Source organism: Electrophorus electricus, chromosome 14 (genome assembly GCF_041902795.1).
Source record: "Electrophorus electricus isolate QZ-2024a chromosome 14, ASM4190279v1, whole genome shotgun sequence".
NCBI classification, from domain to species: Eukaryota; Metazoa; Chordata; class Actinopteri; order Gymnotiformes; family Gymnotidae; genus Electrophorus; species Electrophorus electricus.
The window spans coordinates 10,855,001-10,873,887 of record NC_137510.1 but is presented as its reverse complement, the minus strand read 5'-3'; the positions used below and the strand labels follow the sequence as shown (position 1 = coordinate 10,873,887).

Sequence of the window (18,887 nt, the reverse complement as noted above, 5' to 3'; positions counted from 1 at the left end):
GACAGAAGCTCGGCAGTAAACAAAGGGCCAGAGACGCGTTCCCCGGAGCAATGTCAAGGAGCTCGTCTCACTCGAGATGAAGGGGCTCGGGTGGTTGGGAAACAAGCAGTGAAAAGGAACGTGAATGAAGATTTAAGCAGAGGCACAACAAGAGATACAGGGGAACTGTCCAAAAAAGAATCTAATCAGAAAGCTCGGGCTGGCTGGGTTTTCTCCGTCTGCTATATGTCTGTCCTTGTTTTGCCGTCTGACTCTAATCTGCACCTGTGCTCTGAAGCAGGTGACAGGATCTTCCCTTGATGAGCACATGCTGCTCACAGACTCCACTACAAGTTAAAAGAGGCCTGTCAGGTGTGTGTGTGTGTGTGTGTGTGTGTGTGTGTGTGTGTGTGTGTGTGTCTGAATGGTGAGTGCAGGCTGAAGCCAAAAACCATGCGATGCGCATGACTTAACATTTGCAGTGACATTTTAAACAGCCTCTCACTGAGCCCAGCATTCACCATCGTAGATCTCCAGGACCGAGGAGGTCAGGCGAGCATCCCGGGCTCTGCCCCGTGCGACCGGCTTCGAGAGCGGGTCGGCCCCTCCCTCCGGAGCCCCCTGCCTTCCAGCGCTAATGCACTATCGATCGGCACGGCTCTGCAGGTAATGCGGCTCGCGCCCAAGTCGGGGAGACAAGGAGCAGCTAAACCCCAGAGATCTGGCCTCACTTTTAAGACCTTGCTTTCCATCTCTCTCCTTCGCGCATGGCGGAACGCGGCTGGCGTGACCCCTTGGTGTCATTTTTCTACTTCGCTTGCTTCAGCGGATGACCCTCAGCCTCACGCGCCACGGTGAGAGCTCTCTGCTTCCATTTCGACTCGAGTGCTAATACCGTTCGCCACGTGCTGCTTCGTTAACCACGCTTGTGCTGGGATTTGCCAGACGGAGTTAGACCTGCGTCTGGCCGCGGGTGCGGTGTGCTTCCTCTGTGCTTCTCCACCTCCGAAAATAACGGGCGATAATAAAGTGAAATCTGGAGAAAAGCTTTCAGGTCTTTGCAGTCTTCCTGAAAGCCAGCCGGTATGTTCTGCCCTTGTCGGAGCTTTCACAGACAGGAGACACAGGATAAGAACACCCCTCCGGATCTGTGACTGTCTGAGAGGTTGTTAGGAGCTGACTCTTATGAGTCACCCTGTAAACGTTGGGGCCCAGAAAATCCAGAAAGCAAGTCCTTAAAAGGAAGCCCTTTGAACTGAACTCTGTGGGCAATGCCCTGTGCACTCAACCAGACACAGCCATGCTTCCATTACAGGCAAAAAAGTGAAAGAGTTGCAGAGAAAAAGAACTGTTCCAGGACCTGTAAGTGTGTATGGCCAGGAAAAACTGATATACAGATAGTTAAATATAGGTCATTGTGTGTGTGTGTGTGTGTGTGTGTGTGTGTGTGTGTGTGTGTGTGTATGTAAGTGTGTGTGCGTAGTGTTGGTATGTGAGGCATAATCTGCGTCTCTCTGATTTGGAGGGGGTTTGTTTTGCTTTCCATTGCAAAGCAGAGTTTCCTTCCATTCTCCCCAGAGATCAATCACACTGCATTGTTAGGAAGTGATAGCATCTACCCACTCTGATAAATATGCATATCCACAAGGACAAGCTCCCCTCCCTGACCTCTAGCCGAATAAGAAGAGAGAGACAGAGAGAGAGAGTGAGAAAGAGAGAGTGAGACAGAAAGAGTGAGAGACAGAAAGATATGTAGTACAATATCTCCATTGTGTATGCATGTTCCAGCCCAAAATGCACTGTGTTATATGACAGAGACACTCTGTTATGGGCAGGGCTAACAACTAGGTCAAAATGGCAGCCATTGTGTGTGTGTGTGTGTGTGTGTGTTAGTATGTGTGTGTATGTGTGTGTGTGTGTATGTGTGAGTTAGGCCAGCTGCGTTCCCATCACTCATAACGCTTTTTCTGGAATCAAACGGCTTTCAGATAACGCAAAAGCTGTTTTAACAGATGTTGTGTTTCTACTCCGCGCCTGTCCGGCCAATAATAAGATTTGCAAATTCAACCTTTAAACATTCACACTGAGTCCGCGGCCGGCGTACCTCCAGGGAAGCCGTCCCAGATCTCCAGGCGGTCGTACCGGCAGAAGACCCCAGCGCTAGGCTGCGTGTCGGGCTCCAACTCGAAGCTCTCGAATTCCAGCACGATCTCGGACATCTTTGGAGCGAAGACCATGAATGTGCAGTCCAGGTTGTTGGGGTACTTCTCGGGGAAGCCAGGGGATTTGATAACCCCACCCTTCGAGGTGAAGTTCCTCGAGCATTCAGGACCTGGGAGGGGAGAAGCAGAGAAACCTTTTAGTGTTGTGCTCTGAAAACAACACAGAGGCAGTGGTGGGGAGGTGGAGGAGAGACGTGGTGGTTCATATTGTTTCGCTTCGCGATGGCTGTGTTTGCGGTGCGCAGGCCCACCCTGAAGCCCCACGCCCGGGCACGGCACTCTGCTGATCTCCCTGGCTGTGCGGACAGTCTGGAGCGCAGTTTATTTGCTCATAAGAGACTGGACTTCTAAATCCTTAGGGGACATGTTAAAGGAAAAATCTCAATTACAGCAAAACAGAATCGTTTTTTAAAAGACGGAAACAATCGTTCACATATAGCAAGCTTTTAAACTCTGTAACAATGTCTGGGTGCAGTGTATGTGTGCGTGTGTGTGTGTGTGTGTGTTTGTGTGCGTGTGTATACAGATCGAGCTTCAATCAGCAGTCCCTGGACTCTGGGAGCTCTTAAGTAAACATGGTGGTCGGATCGTGTTCCAAACCCCCCCCCCCCATTACAAGCCTGTCTAACATATTGAGAGGAGAAAATTAAAGCCTAGTATACACACATACGCTTGCACACTTTTATAACAGCAAGTCAAAACATTTCCTCAAACACCCCTAGAGCCCCGGCTTTCCGCTGGAGCAGGGTGCCACTTAAGTTCTCAAATACAGCATGTCGGCACGGTTTTCCATCATGGCTGCCAGATTAACACGGTATATGGTGACAAAACTTATGGCTCCCAACACGCACCCAGAAACAGGCACTCATCGCGTGCCAAGTCAGAGCTGACAGCGTCTGTGTGGTGCAATGCACAGCCAGCATTACTGCTACTGCCAGGGTGTTGCGACACAGCAGCACGCCGCTTCTTATCAAGACTGGAGGAGCTCCAGGACCGGGCTGCGGTCCGGAAGGCACTCCGCTTGCATGGCCACTTAGACAATCGGTGCTGCACGGTGCGCAGTTCGCTGCAATCTTGCAATTTTGCGTGGGCGCGTCTGCCTGACCCCGGTGGATGCGCTCTGTGGAAATAGGCTGGAGAAGGCCGACTAAAGCGCAGAGGCACGTATTGCGATGGCTCCAGAACAAGCGCTGGAAAACGACTGGACGGAAGCATCAGTGTATAACGCCAAACAGGACCCGAGGTTCAGGAGGAAATCAGAAACATTATACACCGGGAGACACAACCATGTGGCTGGGATCAGACACAGACAGACAAGCGAATAAACGCAGGCCGACCGGACAGAGCCGTGGCGAACGACACGCGGAAAACAGCAGCGCTTAATAGATGTGGCATTCCCAAGTAATGGAAACTTGGGAAGGAAGGAATACGAGAAGTTGGATAAATACCAGGGCCGGAAAGAGGAAACGGAGAGATTGTGGAAGGTTAACACCAGGTTCGCCCCATTAGATACAGGGGCGCTTGGGCACTTGACCTGTAAGTTGACCTGTCCCAAAAGATCTCAGGAATGACAACACTGACCTCAGTCCAAAGGAGCATAATCCTAGGATGGGCAAAAAAATCTTACTGCCTCTCCTGTTGTGTATGTGAGTATATATAGTTCAGTCAAAGAAGTGGGAGAGAGGGAGCGAGAGGGAGAGAGAGAGAGAGAGAGAGAGAGAGGGAGCGAGAGGGAGAGAGAGAGAGAGAGAGAGGGAGAGAGAGAGAGAGAGACTGTTAGTGAAAGCAGAGTGAAAGTTCAGCTCAGCTGCTTAAACGGACATGGCAGTGTTTTCTCTCTCTGTGTGTCATTTCGATCTCTCTGGGCGTTGTGCTCAGAACCATCAGAGGCACTTCATGCTACACATCTCCACCACACACACACACACACACACACACACACACACACACACACACACACACACACACACACACACACACACACACACACACACACACACACACACACACACACACACACACTTCTCCCTTTCCCCTCCCTTTAGCTGCTTCTGTCCTCCACTAAGGCAAATGACTGGTGCAGGGGTTCGAGCCTAAAGTGAGTGGACATTTGGCAGTGGGCTAAAAGTTGTCTCTGAAGCAGCAGGATATTACAGCCACGCTTCCTGCCCCTGCACACTTCACTATGCACGGCTTTCAGCTTGTCCGCTTTTGTTAGTAGTCGCTTCTCCCTTTTAACCCCCTTTTTTTCAAATCCATCTTTCATTTTCCGAGCAAAAATCCTTGAAATGCGAGGCGGAGTGTCCCACACACCTGTGGCTCAGCGAATCCCTTCTCCGGGAAACTCGGTGCTCCGAAGCCGATCCCACTGCAGCACCATGCCGTGGAATGGCGGAATTTTGTGGAACCGGGCTGGAGTTTCATGCAACGCTTGCAGCTGCTGTTACTAGCTTCAAATACGAAGGAAAGTCTCTTTTTAGCCCTTAAGTGAACACATACTCGTGGAGGCTGAATTCTGGCGCTGGGATGGAGGCACGCAGTTAGAAATCCCCACTGACCTCTCTATGGGCAGTGAAGCTGCTGGCAATCAGCCAGCCCCCAGCGGGGTGACAGGGAAAGCTGTTAAGATAAGAGTACTACACTACACTAACGTGTCTGTCTTCTTCACCATATCAGCCATTGCTGGTGCCTCTCTCCCTCTGTCTCTCTCTCTCTCTCTCCTCTCTCCCCCTCACTCTCCTCTCTCCTCTCTCTCCCTCTCTCCTCTCCCCTCTCTCTCTCCCTCTCCCTCTCTCCCTCTCTCTCTCTCTCTCTCCCTCTCTCTCCCTCTCCCTCTCTCCTCCTCTCCCTCTCTCCCTCTCTCCCTCTCTCTCTCTCTCTCTCTCCCCTCTCCCCTCCTCCCTCTCTCTCCCTCTCCCCCCTCTCGCTCCCTCTCTCTCTCTCTCCCTCTCTCTCTCTCTCTCTCTCTCTCTCTCTCTCCTCTCTCTCTCTCTCTCTCTCTCTCTCTCTCCTCTCTCTCTCTCTCCCTCTCCCTCTCTCTCCCTCTCCCCCCCCTCTCTCTCTCTCTCTCTCGATCCCTCTCTCCCTCTCTCTCTCTCCCCCTTGGAAGTAATTGCATGCTCTCACACTATCCGTGTTCTCCTCTCCGCCGTTCCTCTCGGATGCCAAACAGAGGGAGGAGCAGAGGGCCGGGGGCAGCACGCGCTCCAGCCCTTTACGGCCGTGCGGCCGTACACTGAAAGCATGACTACCGCACACACGTGAACGCGATAGGAAATCTGACAGGGAATGTGGCCTTTGGCTCTGCTGCCGAGTGTATCGGTGCAGAGATCAGCTCCAGCTCTCCAAAACCAGAGCCTCAGACTGACTTTAGAATGTTCCACTGTGGTTTATACGCTGTGGCTGGAAATACTGTTTCTGTGTGTGTTTATCTGTGTGTGTGTGTGTGTGTGTGTGTGTGTGTGTGTGTGTGTGTGTGCGAGCGCGTGTGTGCATGCAAGAGACAATGACATGCCACTGCTAACCACAAAAAAACCCCAAAAAACTATTCTTCTTGTTTCCGTTATCTCTCGGTTTCCTGTTGCAGTTGTTTGGCAGTAGTCGGAAACAAACTTTACAAGAGGCGAGAGGTGGGGGATGAGAAGTAGAGAGGCTGGTCAGGGAGTCAGAGCCTGTAAACCTGAGCGGAACAAAACAAGCTTTGTGAGAGCAGGCCAGCCACACATATCCCATCTGGCTCTCCCGCGCCCACAGACAGTCTTCCTCACGAACCTCTCCTCCGTCCACCTTCTTAAAGACAGCAGGAAAAACAGCCGTGGACTAGATTTACGCAAACACTTGAATTTATGGGAGAACGTAAAAACGAAGCGAGTCCACCGCGAGAAAAAGAACACGCTGAGGGGATTGATGGCGGCTAAGTGCTAATTCTGCCGTTAACAGCTGACGCTTGCGAGGTTTCTTTCCCGCGTTTGTCCTCGCATGATCTACGCCGAGCTGGCGTTCCCGGGCGACGGCGTGGTCGAGGCCGTCCAGCTTGGCGGAATTTGCTTCGTTTATTTTACAGGCCAGAAGCAGTGCTCGTTAAAAAGCTCATGTGCAGCCCCTGTGTTGGAGAAACAAACCCCCTGAAGTGTCTCAGAGAGGTATGTGGCCCCCGCAGTCCAAATCTTATGTAAACCCGGAGTTCCACGGCCTTGTTCGACGGCGAGGGCCAGTTGAGGGAGAGCGGAGCGTGTGAAGCGTTGGAGAGAGTTACGGTAGCTACTTCGTCATATGTGACCCAACTGTTTTAATGAGTGACTCTGGTGCAGTCTGAAGGTGAAAGCTATGCTTCCTAGTGAAGTCAGTGTAAAAGTGACACACTTATGTTCCATATGTCTGTGGGGCCGTGAGGTCAATAAGCAACCTTTCTCTTTTTCTGTCTCTCTCTCACTCACACACACACACACACACACACACACACACACACACACACACACACACAAACTCCTTTACTTTCATCCACTGTGTTTAAACAGACAGAGGTTAATGGGCATGAGAGAATTAGAAAGGTAGAATTTGGTCACCCTGTCCAGCAAACGTTAACCTGGAGTCAAAGAGGTGGGGCTAACACACACACACACACACACAGAGCATTGCTGACATAACATTTAGTCAGTCTTGCTGATGGTGTCCCTTGAGCGTAAAGCAGCAATTGGGACCACATACAGAGAGAATTTGCTTTTTGGGTTTGTGTGTGTGTGTGTGTGTGTGTGTGTGTGTGTGTGTGTGTGTGTGTGTGTGTGTGTGTGTTGGGGAGCAGCTTACATGTAGTATCCAGTCTGCCTAGTTTTATGTGCTGTATGGGCCAGTGGTATAGGTTACATCTGGCAACCGAACTCCATCATTCTACAGTCACATGTCACCATTATAGTCTTCTAAACAAAACATGCACACACACACACACACAAACACACACACACACACACACACACACACACACACACACACACACTCACACACACATGTTAAGCAGTACTGTTGACACAGGTGCCATCGTAAAAAGCAGTGCGATCGAATCAGCATGATAAATGGTTAGGTTAAAGGGGATTTGACGATGCTGTCTTTCAAAATGGCAAAGCAGGAACCACTCATTTTCCATCCCTCCATCCGTCCCTCCGTCCATCCATCCATCCATCCATCCATCCATCCAACCACCCGCCCACGCCCACAACGCCTTCTCTCCCACCCAGCCGTCAGTGCTCGCGGGGGGGTGGTGGGGTGGGGGTGGGTTGAAGCCAAACACCCTTGCCTCTCTGCCAGCTCCAAAGAGCTTGATGTGGCCCGGAAAATTGCAGAGCTGCTAACTGGAAGCGCATGTTTTGTGCTTTTCATTTTCTCTCCCTCCCGCTTCTCCTCCGGGGCCCTTTCAGGAGATGCTCGCGGAAGACGCCCTGACAAGATAAGTACAGACCCTCTTTTTTTTTTTGGAAGAGACGTGCAAGCGTGTCATCTAAAAACCCCTGCAAAGGATCCCATAAAGAGCCCATTAGGAGGGGATCTAGCAGGGGCAGGGCTGGGTTGCTGTGGAGAGTCTGAAGCAGCCCTGACAAACAGCCGTGTGCAGCAGCAGCAACAGCTCAGCCTTGATCGCCTCCAAAGACGTTCTGAACGTTTCTCTCTCTCTCTCTCTCTCTCTCTCTCTCGCTATCTCTGCTTTCTTCTCGATCTCTCTTTTTGGCCCGGACTTTGGGGCCTTCTCGTTCACGCTCTGCCGTACTCCCGGCATGGTTTCTCTTTCTCTGGTTGGGCTGCTTCTCCACCTCCACCACCCTTTCATGTCGCTACACCTTTTTTCCCGCTTCTCCTGCTCTGCGCTAAACACGGGAACCACCGCTTTCCAAACGATTAAGGCTTTCTCCCACGTTGCAGTTGCTGAGAAGGCTGTCCACATGCATGGCTGAATGCTTAATGGAGCCTTTGTGCGTGTGTGGGAGAAGGAGATGAGGTTTCTGACCCACAGGACTGCAGTCCGTTTTCCCAGTTGCTCGGAGCCTCATCTCTGTTTGCAGTAACTGGCGTAGTCAGGGCCAGTTTCCTTTGTGCCTTACCTGAATACACGGACACCTGCTAGTGTTTGCACAACTGCCCCCAGCATCTGTATATAATCATCATATTTACACATGTAAGTGAACGCACGAACACACACACACGCGCGTGCAGAGTTGAGTGAATGGTGCTAATACCACCTAATCTGTTTATCTTTGTCCTTTGCATTTCTTAGTTCATTAGTTCACTCCATCTCTGCCTCTACTACGCCCTTATTTCATCTTAGTCTTTAACATTCATCTTAGTCTTAAACTAACTCTCTCTCTCTCTGTACATGAATTGATTCTGGACAGTAGCAATGGAGCAACACACCACGGTCTCCAAACATAACCCCAGTTGTCATTCAGGCTGGAGCCTCCAGCAAACATGCAGGCCCGATAAGCTAACAAAAGAAACACGTCGGCGGAGAACAGGGCCCCCCGCACGGCAGAACTGCCCGGCCCCCTCCTGGACTGACGGCCTGGGTTCAGTAGCATTAGGGCTGCTATGTCTCATACTGCTAAGTTTGGAATAGTTGACATTTTTTGGCTTCTTTGACTCCAGCAATATTTCCAGTTTCTATGCCAACACGCGTTACATGCATTTTGTCATGGTGTAACGCTAGGATGGTTCGCCGTCTACCCAGAGCTCCAGGGACAGTGCCAAAGCCGTCAGTGGGTAGAACTGTGGATTGCTGGGGTGTTAATGGTGTGGTGGTGCGTACGCTACACTCAGCCCCACCAACCCCCACCTGTTGTTTTGAAATTGACTTGAGTGCATATATTATGGACAGGGGAGTATTTTCAGGTGGGAGAATTTTACGTGTTTACTTTCACTTGAGTAGTGCATGTGTGTATGTGGAGTGGAATGCATTTTGGTTCATTAAAGAAGCAGGTGAAGGTCTGTGTGTGTGTGTGTGTGTGTGTGTGTGTGTGCGCGCGCGCATGTGTGCTGGAGGGCTTTCTCTGTATCCTACCACTTAGATATAAAGGACCTCAAATGGCACCAGCTGCTGCACACATGTGCACACACACACACACACACACTCAGTACACAGATTAAAATGAACCCTGCTAAAACATCCATCTTATCCTGAGGTCAAACTGAGAGGGCTCAGATCAGAGCCTGGGGTTAATTAATGAAAGTGGCATCCGCAGCACCTGTCCAGGGTCTCACACACAAACACAGACACCCCCCCACACACACACACACCCACCGACCCACACACACACACACACGCACACACACACACACACACGCACACACACACACACACGCACACACACACACCCACACACACACACGCACACACCCACCGACCCACCCACACACACACGCACACACACACACCCACACATGCACACACACACACCCACACACACCCACACGCACACACCCACCGACCCACCCACACACACACACACACGCACACACACACACCCACACACACACGCACACGCACACACCCACCGACCCACCCACACACACACACACCCACCGACCCACCCACCCACACACACACACACGCACACACCCACACACACTTTTGCTCTCCCTGTACTTTAAACAGAGGAAGTAGGCCTAAACAACAGGAAATGTCTACTTATTGGTGTCATTTTATCTGATGAGGCTGATGTGTATGTATGTGTGTGTGTGTGTGTGTGTGTGTGGGCGTGGGTGTGTGTGTGTGCGTAATAGTACATAGTTTCTGAAAAGCATAGTTTCTCCCCCTCTTAGGGGAAGATAAGTGACCTGTCCACTACAGGGAGGTCTATGACTGGTAAAGGAAGGAAGTGTTCATGTTTCAGAGAGCTCATCACTTCCTCAGGCATTGCTATGAGACAGGAACCAGCGGCAGGACAAAGCCCCTCGCAGTGGTCCTTATATGGTCATCCCTTTCCCCCTCTCCGTATTCCTCCTGTGCTCCGCTCCACTGTCTCTGGTGATAAACTAGCTAACAAAAGATGAGTTTCCCAAAAGTGTCACAACACAGATCAAGATAGGACAGTGGCCATCACTTTGAACACTGTTTCCTAGATAAGAGGATCTAAATACAACAGTGCTTGTGGGAACCGGGGCCCAGACTTCGAGAGAGTGGTCTGCTGGAGCTCCGAACCGCAGAGCGGTCTGCCGGAATTTTACAAGGCAGAGCGGCGTGGCCTGCTGGTGGCAGGACGGTACCGGATGGCCGACTTGCCTGTTTTGAAAATCTCGTAGCGGATGGAGAAGCCGGCGCCATGCGTCTCGTAGTCCGACACGAACTTGATGAAGAGCTGGTGACCAGAGGAGACCACAGGCGAGGGGGCGATCTTCCCACAGTACTTCCCCACGAGCTGACCGCTCTCATCCACACCGTCCCTCACCTCCACGTAGTCGTACCTGCAGAGACGGGGAAGGGAGGTGAGACACCGTTACCACGCCCGTCTTTATGGTTTCAGTTCCATTTCAGTTACGCTCAGTGAGAGGCTAAAACACACAAACGAGAGGAGTTGTCATGTCATGCTGTCCTGCACACCAGACAGGGGCAAAGGTCCAAGATTAGCAATATCCAGCCAATGCTTAGTCATCCGTCTGGTAGACAATAGTCTGGACAGTCTCGCGAAGTCACACGTACATGCGTGCAAGTGCAGTGTGCAGTCACACACACACACACACACACACACACACACACACACACACACTCCACACACTCACACACACTCACACACACACACACACACACACACACACACTCCACATACACACACACACACACACTCACACACACACACACACACACACACACACACTCCACACACTCACACACACACACACACACACACACCACGGCATAGATTTATTATTTCTGTGGGATGTCTGTATTAGTGTTTGTCTGTATTAGGAAGTAATACAGGTAAAGAAAAATTGGATTCTGTGTAGTTTTTCCTTTTCTTTGTTTTCTGTTCAAACACACACACACACACACACACACACACACATACACACACACATACACACACACACACACACACACACAAATGGAATTTCAGCCCTACGGCTTTTGGTGTGGGCAGCCACCTAATTGAGTCAGCAGCAGTTCAGAAGTCTGTTATGCAGAAGCGTGCGTCTACACAGAAGAGGCAGAAACACACACATACACACACACGCACGCACGCACACACAGGGATCTTGTGTCAGTAACACAAGCCGCACGTGCGAGGGCGTTCCTCTCATGGTCAGTGAGGTAAGGCAGGAGCGGAGACAGTCTGCTCTGAGGACCCGGCCTGGCAGGACTTTAACATGCCTGCACTGATATTCAGTGGCACTGGTGATTTTCACTCAGCGAGGCCGCGCTTGATGCGACTGACGGCAGAATCTGGTTTCCATGGCATTTAATCGCCACGGAAGCCCATAACCGTGGTAGCCGGAGGAGGAGAGGAAGGTTCCACAGGGGCACGGGGTGTGATGCACTCCTGCGTTTAGACCATGTGATGTCTCTGAGCTCATTACAAAAACCACACGTGCATGTGCAGACACACACACACACACACACACAGCCGCTTACCGCAGTGCTTTCTTTGTGTTCTAATGTGAATGTGAATGTGGCGGTGGAAACATGCCCAGACATGCACCAGTAAAACAATCCTGTGAAAAAATGCTTCCTTCCACCATTCTCGAATTAAAGAGGGGAAACTGTAAAAATTTAAAGACAGTCCCATAGACAGGGCGTGTGGCGTGAGACCCATCTTCCCATACTGGCATGGCCCTTTCTCACTCTGTAGGGGTTAGTATGAGGCACACGAGAGTGTGTGTGTGTGTGTGTGTGTGTGTGTAAATTGAGAATATGAGAGGTATGGAGCTCTCTGAAATTGGCTCCCCTGGGGTGGTGGTAATGTAGCGATGACTTCATCCATGTCTGTATGTGGTGTGTCTGGCTGCTCTGATAGCAAACCTATAGTAGGACACTGGTCAGAGCAGACACTACTACTCCCATCTGCTAACATATCGCATACAGAGACACTACAAACAGTTGCACATGAGCCATCTTGCGCGCACACACACACATGCCAGGACACATGCCAATCCTGCCAACCTACTCCACTGAAAGAACACACACACAGACTTTCAGTATTTCCACACCAGCACTAACCATAGAGATTCTTGTAAATAATACATTCATACACATGAGAAAATCCTCTCTCTCTCTTTCTCTCTCGCTGCCTCTCTCTCACACCCACCCACACACAAACACACACACACGATGCGCTCTGCAAAGAGCGAATCCGCTCCGCTCCAGCACCAGCTCCACCCTCTGCGTCTGACCAGCACTGCGGTGAAGATGAGGAAGATGGGGCTGATGAAGAAGATGGTGGGGCTGCTCCTTGGCCTACACCGCCCAAGATGAAGCAGATTAATCTTGTTCATGTCCTTCCTCACTGTTCCTCTCTCCCCTCGCTGTAGCACAACCTGAGCCCCAAACACACACACACACACACACAACCGCACACACACACACACGTCCCCCATGGCACAACTACATGCAACTTGTGGCTACATACACAAACAGGGATACACACACACGCACACACACTTGTGCCTCCCGGCTTTTAAAAAATTGATGCTACCCTGCGCTTCATTGCAGATCAGGCAACATGGCTGGCATGCAGCAAGTGATGATTTTCTGGGTGTAAACAAACACTCTTTCTTTCCTCTGTCGCCATGAAAGACGCGCATGCACTCGCGGCGACTCGAGCGACCAGCCGCTCCTCCTGCCTGTGTGGAAAATCTTAGCACCTCCAGCGAAACCTGGCTGTAGCGCTTCATATTCAGGCACATCACAGGTGCCCCTCACACGTGGACGGTGTGGCGAGGCGCCTCACCGGTTGTGGGATTAGCTGTACGTGGAGACATTGCTCCAGGGCGCGTGCCGCTTACAGCATGCGGAGTTTTAGTCACATTCCGGGCTCGCTCCTGCAGCTCAGCTGTTTTTGGGACAGACTCGGCTCGGCAAAGTGGGGGGGGGGGAGCACGTGGCCCTGGGCTTCAGCCCAGCAGAGCCCACCTCCAGGCGCTCTTCATGTGGAGGGCATTGTGGGATTGTTTGGGATTGTGTCGGCAAACGAGCACCTTCCTCCCGCCATAAACTGAACGGCGGGGCCGTTTACGGGGCCCGAACAAGCCGTGCGGAACGTTATGGAAACGAGAATCATTCCCGTGGGCCCGGAGACAGAGCAATCTGCTGACAGCGACGTGGAGCCGTGCTTCCAGCCAGGCAGCACGCGTCAAACACTTCCCCTCGCTCGGCCTGCTTCACCACCTTTAGCTTCATCTTCCTCCCCAGACGACGCACTCTTTAATGTGTTTCTTCCTCTTTCTCTTCCTCTGCCATCTCAATGTCTTTGGCCTTACACTGACAGACATTCATCCGAGGGCTGTCAGCACGCGCAGACCACCATCAGGCCTGTCAGACCCTTTCCTGATCAAATGTGCCACACACACACACACACACACACACACACACACACACACACACACACACCACGTGTGCTGGTGGCGACGGTGAAAATGAACAGCCAATCCAGTGGGAAATTAAAACAAAAGGGATGAATCTAATTCCCCGTGACCTTCGTTTCAGCGGTCCGCCGTGGTCCAGCTGTCCGGCCGGTCAGAGTGGAGGAGGCTACCCTGAAGTGTCCAATGAAAACATTAGCTCCAGATCACATGCGCCTTGGGACAAGACAATAAACCACAGGCTAACAATATAATCCAGACCTGGGGTGGGCGAGAGACTGCCTCCCCACAAACTCAGAGACACAGCCACAGAAATGAAAAGACTGTGGCAACGGCAGCCTGCAGCTGCCTATGCAACTGGGCCAGACATTACTTAAACACACATTACTTAACCAGTCCCAGTCCTGTGCATTTTCGAGGCAGGGCTGACTGAGGAAAGCACGAGTTTCTTGTGCTCGGCTGTCGGGAAGCAGGCGCTAACGCTAAACCATCGCATCTTAGGCCTGCCTCCAATCATTTAGTTTCGTTTTGGGATTAAGCCACATTTGGCAGGCAATCCGGGAGCGGGAGACCTGCCTGTAAACACAACAACAAGCAAACAAACGAACAAACAAACAAATAAATAAAAACCTTTCTTCAGCTCAGCTGCCAGGAGACACCAACCCAGATGTCAGGGGATTAGCACAAAGCCCACTAGCAAACTTCCACTTCTCCAGTCCAGCACAGCGAAGGTTTGTATCTTTCTTTGTTTCTTTCCGTGGGTTCTCTGGCACGCGACGCTCGTGATCGCAGCTGGCCGTAACAGGCCCTTAATGCCTGAGAGCCGCGGCTAGCTAACGACCTCGCCGTCGCCGCAGCCATGCGGTGCCGCTGCCGCCAGAGAGCCGTTAGGCCGCAAGGCCACGCCTGGCCGCGGAAGGTTCGAAGGTGCGGCCAGCACCTCTGCTGTACTGGCAGTCAGCTGCGTTCCCTGCTGCCGAATGTGTTATTTGAGACGTGGAGGCATGGCTGTGCAGTGGAAGCCTCATGGCATTTCCAACTTTGGCCTAGAGATTTTCCCACTTATTTTTAGAGTCGAGTCGATTTATCACAGCAGCCTGCACCCCATGTGTTCATAAACGGTAATTATGATTAACATTGATGGATTCAGCATGCCTGCCTTCATTAGCCTACCTAATTACACTTTTCAGACATCCACAGATTTCCAACAAATTATATATTTATTATATTAATACATTTAAAAGTATTACAGCATCTAACGGGCATCGGGCAATTATGGCATCTAATGGGCACCTAGATGCAGCAGTCTTTTGCTAGACAGAGAAAATCAAGAGGGTTGTGTGTGTGTGTGGGGGTTGGAGAGAGGAGAAGAGAGGATGTGTATGAAAGTCACTGAATTGTCCAGCAGTAGCAGTTTCATGAGTTTGCATGCCTCGTGGCGGTTAAATGCTGGGGAACTCCCCACCATTCTGGACAGATAAAGGCTCTCAGATGAGTGGCGACATGTCTTCATGCTTACAGTGCAGGTCGAGTCTCCGTTGTGTGCTACAATTAGAGGAGAGAGATAGAGAGAGAGAGAGACAGAGAGATAGAGAGAGGGGGAGATTTGCTGGAAGGGCTTGACCCTTTGTCTCGTGTGAGAAACACAACACTCTCTCTGTTTGTGAAGCCGTGTGTGAGGGGGCTCTAGACTCTGCTGCCTCAGTCACTCCGAAACATTGCTGCGCTCAGAGCTTATGTTTCTCTGACAGTGAGCCATCAGGAGCAGTTAATAAAGGATTGCATAGAAGATGATTTCACACCCAATCGTCTCTTCCTTCTAACACCAAAGGGCATGTGTTTTAATGTAACGTAATCTATTTTAATATAATGGCGACGAATATATGCGGGAGCTGTTCTGCGAAGATCGTAAGCGCTGTCCTCGGTTTCTCCTTCCCTCTGCGTGGTCAAACCACTTCGCTGCCGTGCACTCTAAGAGCCACAGATGGGATCTTAGACAAGAAAACGCCCCCATTAGCCATCAGACATCCCACTCTCACTCTCACGACGGCGCGAGTGTTTAATTAGTGGCTCTTCTCGGGAGCAGGATGGCTAATGTGCGCTCCTAGAGAAGCGTGCTTGTGTGCGGATCCCGCCAAGGCCGTGAGCGAAGCTGCCGGAGCGTGGGAAATTCCCACCGCCCGTCTCTCCGACCCACAGCCGCCCGAACAGGCCGACCCACACCAGGCAGGGCTCGACAAGGAGCAGGACCCGCCTCTGGGAGCTATGTACAGGATCAGAGCCACCCCGCGCATATTTTTCGTCAGCACTACAACAGGCCTGGCGTTGCCAAAAGCCCAATGTTGCCAAATGCTTCAGAGTCTTGCTCGTGTGTATCATCATTACCGCAATACTGGCCTCTACAATGTCGTAATTGCACCAACAACAGCAACAACAGCAAAAAAGCAATTTAAAAATGCAATTACTGCATTCCATTTCGTAGTAACATCCGGCGCGTTAAAATCGAACATCGGTAGTTATAGCAACTCTCCTCGGCAAATGAGCATCCAGAGAAATCCCAGAGATTTGCGATCCCAAAGGAGTCTTGTGCTCTGGCTGACCAGCTGCAGATGTTCAGCACTTGAATACATTCGCATGGTCTGATAAAAGCACATGCACTTTCATTAAAATCACACAGCGTTATCCAAACATGGAAATATGAACTGTGATTACTGATAAACAGAGGCGCACTTGCAGCTGTATAACCAACCTCCAAACGGCGGGAGAAAAGGAAGAAGAAGAAGAAGACTCTGTCAGGGATCCCAGTTCTCGGAATCTAAAGGAATCGTCTCTATTTAGCCCACCTTGGTGTCTGATAGGTGGGGGTTCCTCCCGTCCCCTGGACAGGGTAGACCCACCCAGCGCCCTGGAGAGCAGGGTGCTGGTGGGCATGGGGCAGTGGAATGGGTACAGCAGCACACACACACACACACACACACACACACACACACACACACACACACACACACACACACACACTCCGTCTTCTATTACACATGCAACCTCCCGTGGCCAGGAGCTCTGTGTGTGTCTGTTCTAATGAGGCCAGACCCTGCTCCTAGAGCTTATTGGCAAGGACGTACGCGCACGCACACACACACACACACACACACACACACACACGCACGCACACGGGGGAAGAGTGAACTAGGGGCCACACTCAGCCCCCAGCACTGCAGCGGGTGATCTCCTATCACAGACACACACAATGTTTCTGCTGTAAAACTACCATTTAACTACCCTATGAACGATGTGAACATGCAGCGCAGCGGCTAATGCTGGTTAATGATCTGGCACAGATTAAAAACTTAATAATAACACTGAAAGACACAAAACTAAAAAAAACTGTATACAGACACATTATTATCAGAGATTTCTACTGCAGCGATAATATTAAAGCCAAGAAAATACTGTGTTCATTTTGTTCAAAGGCTGAGCTGAAAGTGAGCCTATGACCCACTGAACTGAAACCTGGACTAAATTTAGACTGAAACGATTTTGTCCACTAGGGTATGTGACTGTGCTGCTGTGCTGCAGGACATGTAAGAGATGCTTGCACACACACACACACACACACACACACACACACAGACAGGTATGTATATGTGCAAGTCAAGTCGATTACAACGGCATTAGGCCCAATTATTTATTGTAGTAGCATGCAGACTGGGCAGTGCACTACATACACCCAGAGAGCAACAGAGAAGGTCAACCAGAGGTAAGACTCTGGGCAAGGGACAGAGAGACGGAGAGAAGAGAAGGAGAAAAAACGAGAGAGAACAAGAGAGAGATTTGGTTAATGAATGACTGTGGTTAGAACCCCGAGGCTCTGGGTCCTGGGTCGCGGCTTTCTCTCTGTACTTCACTGACTCTTCCGCTCCCTCTGTTTTCCTGTCTTCGCTTCTCCTCTGCTCTGCTTCCACTGCCACGGACCAGACGACTGGGAAGAGCCGTGAGTTATTCGATTACCCGACACGCAGGCCCAGGTCTCGTCTTTCTTCTCCAGGCCCCCTTCGGTTCTCCTCCCACACCCCTCCTCGGGGATTGCTCTCTCCCGGTGGGGAGTCAGGGCATGCCACACCAGCCCTGACCGGGTCAGCGCCGTAACTCACAAACACAGGACCCTGTCGCACCTTGTGCTGGAGCGCACACATGACATGTACGCACACGCACGCGCGCACACAGCCTTCAGAGGGTTGGTTGTTTCTCACTGAGAGAGACGAAGAAGGAACAAACTCTGAAAATAGCCTCTGAACTCTCTCACGTTGGTTTTTGGTGTCTATTAATGTGATGGATGGTCTTTTCCTTTATGTCTAAATCGTTGCTGATCTTACTCTCCCTTCATCTCTCTCGTTCTCTCCCTCCTTCCCTCTCTCTCGCTCCCCTCTCTCTCGCTCCCCTCTCTCCCTCTATCTGTTCAACTTTTCCTTGTAATGGGGAAAGCAGCCAGCTTTTGGATTCGCAGAGGACCCATGCTGAGGGAGCCAGGTGCCAAGCACCGCCTTTCTTCCGCTGCAACTGATGTGGCCTGCTCGGTGGGTGTGTGTGTGTGTGTGAGTGCGTGTGTGTGGGAATGCATGTGTGCGTACCGTGCGTGCGTGTGTATGTTTGCGCACGTGCGTGCATCACGTGCATGTACATGCATGTATTTAGTGTGCCACAGTATGATCGATGCGCTGGTGCCAAAGGCAGTGCCAAAGTTTGGAGGGCAAACTGACCTCCCCATTCCCAGAGCGGCACACACTGCGCCACGTGGCCCTGGCCAGCTTGGCACCTCCTCTACTGCTAATGAGCCAAACCTTTTCAGCAGGACTGGCCGACCTACCGGGGAGTGGAGAGGAGGCGAGTGTGTGTGTGTGGGGGGGGGGGGTGCAAGAGGGCAGGAGATGAAGTGAGAGACAGTAGTAGAGGAGAGAACAGGAGGTGAGGAGAGTGTGACGGGGGGGAGACGCAGGGACTCCTCGAGCTCCAAACCAGCGAAACGCAGCCGTGCGGCGTCTTGCAGAAAAGGAGGGATGAGGAGTCTTAAGACAGGCCGTGACCCCATCACAGACAAGCCAGGCTCATCCATCACTGCCCATCTGCCACCAT

At 51.4% G+C, this 18,887-nt stretch overlaps 1 protein-coding gene across 6 annotated transcripts in view; it reads right to left on the bottom strand.

Annotated features, from left to right (window-relative positions):
* nrp1a (neuropilin 1a) overlaps positions 1 to 18,887 on the bottom strand; it is a 60,242-nt gene that overhangs the window by 30,705 nt on the left and 10,650 nt on the right. For 4 of the 6 annotated variants that reach the window (XM_081695938.1, XM_081695939.1, XM_035530557.2 and 1 more), the window contains exons 4-5: positions 10,465 to 10,646; positions 2,084 to 2,311 (exon numbers count right to left, since the gene is read on the bottom strand). In XM_081695938.1, coding sequence (XP_081552064.1) covers positions 2,084 to 2,311; positions 10,465 to 10,646 — 410 coding nt within the window. Of the gene's footprint in view, positions 1 to 2,083; positions 2,312 to 10,464; positions 10,647 to 12,396; positions 12,714 to 14,387; positions 14,707 to 18,887 lie in introns of those variants that run through there. The other 2 variants (XM_081695940.1, XM_081695941.1) reach the window with 2 other exon arrangements.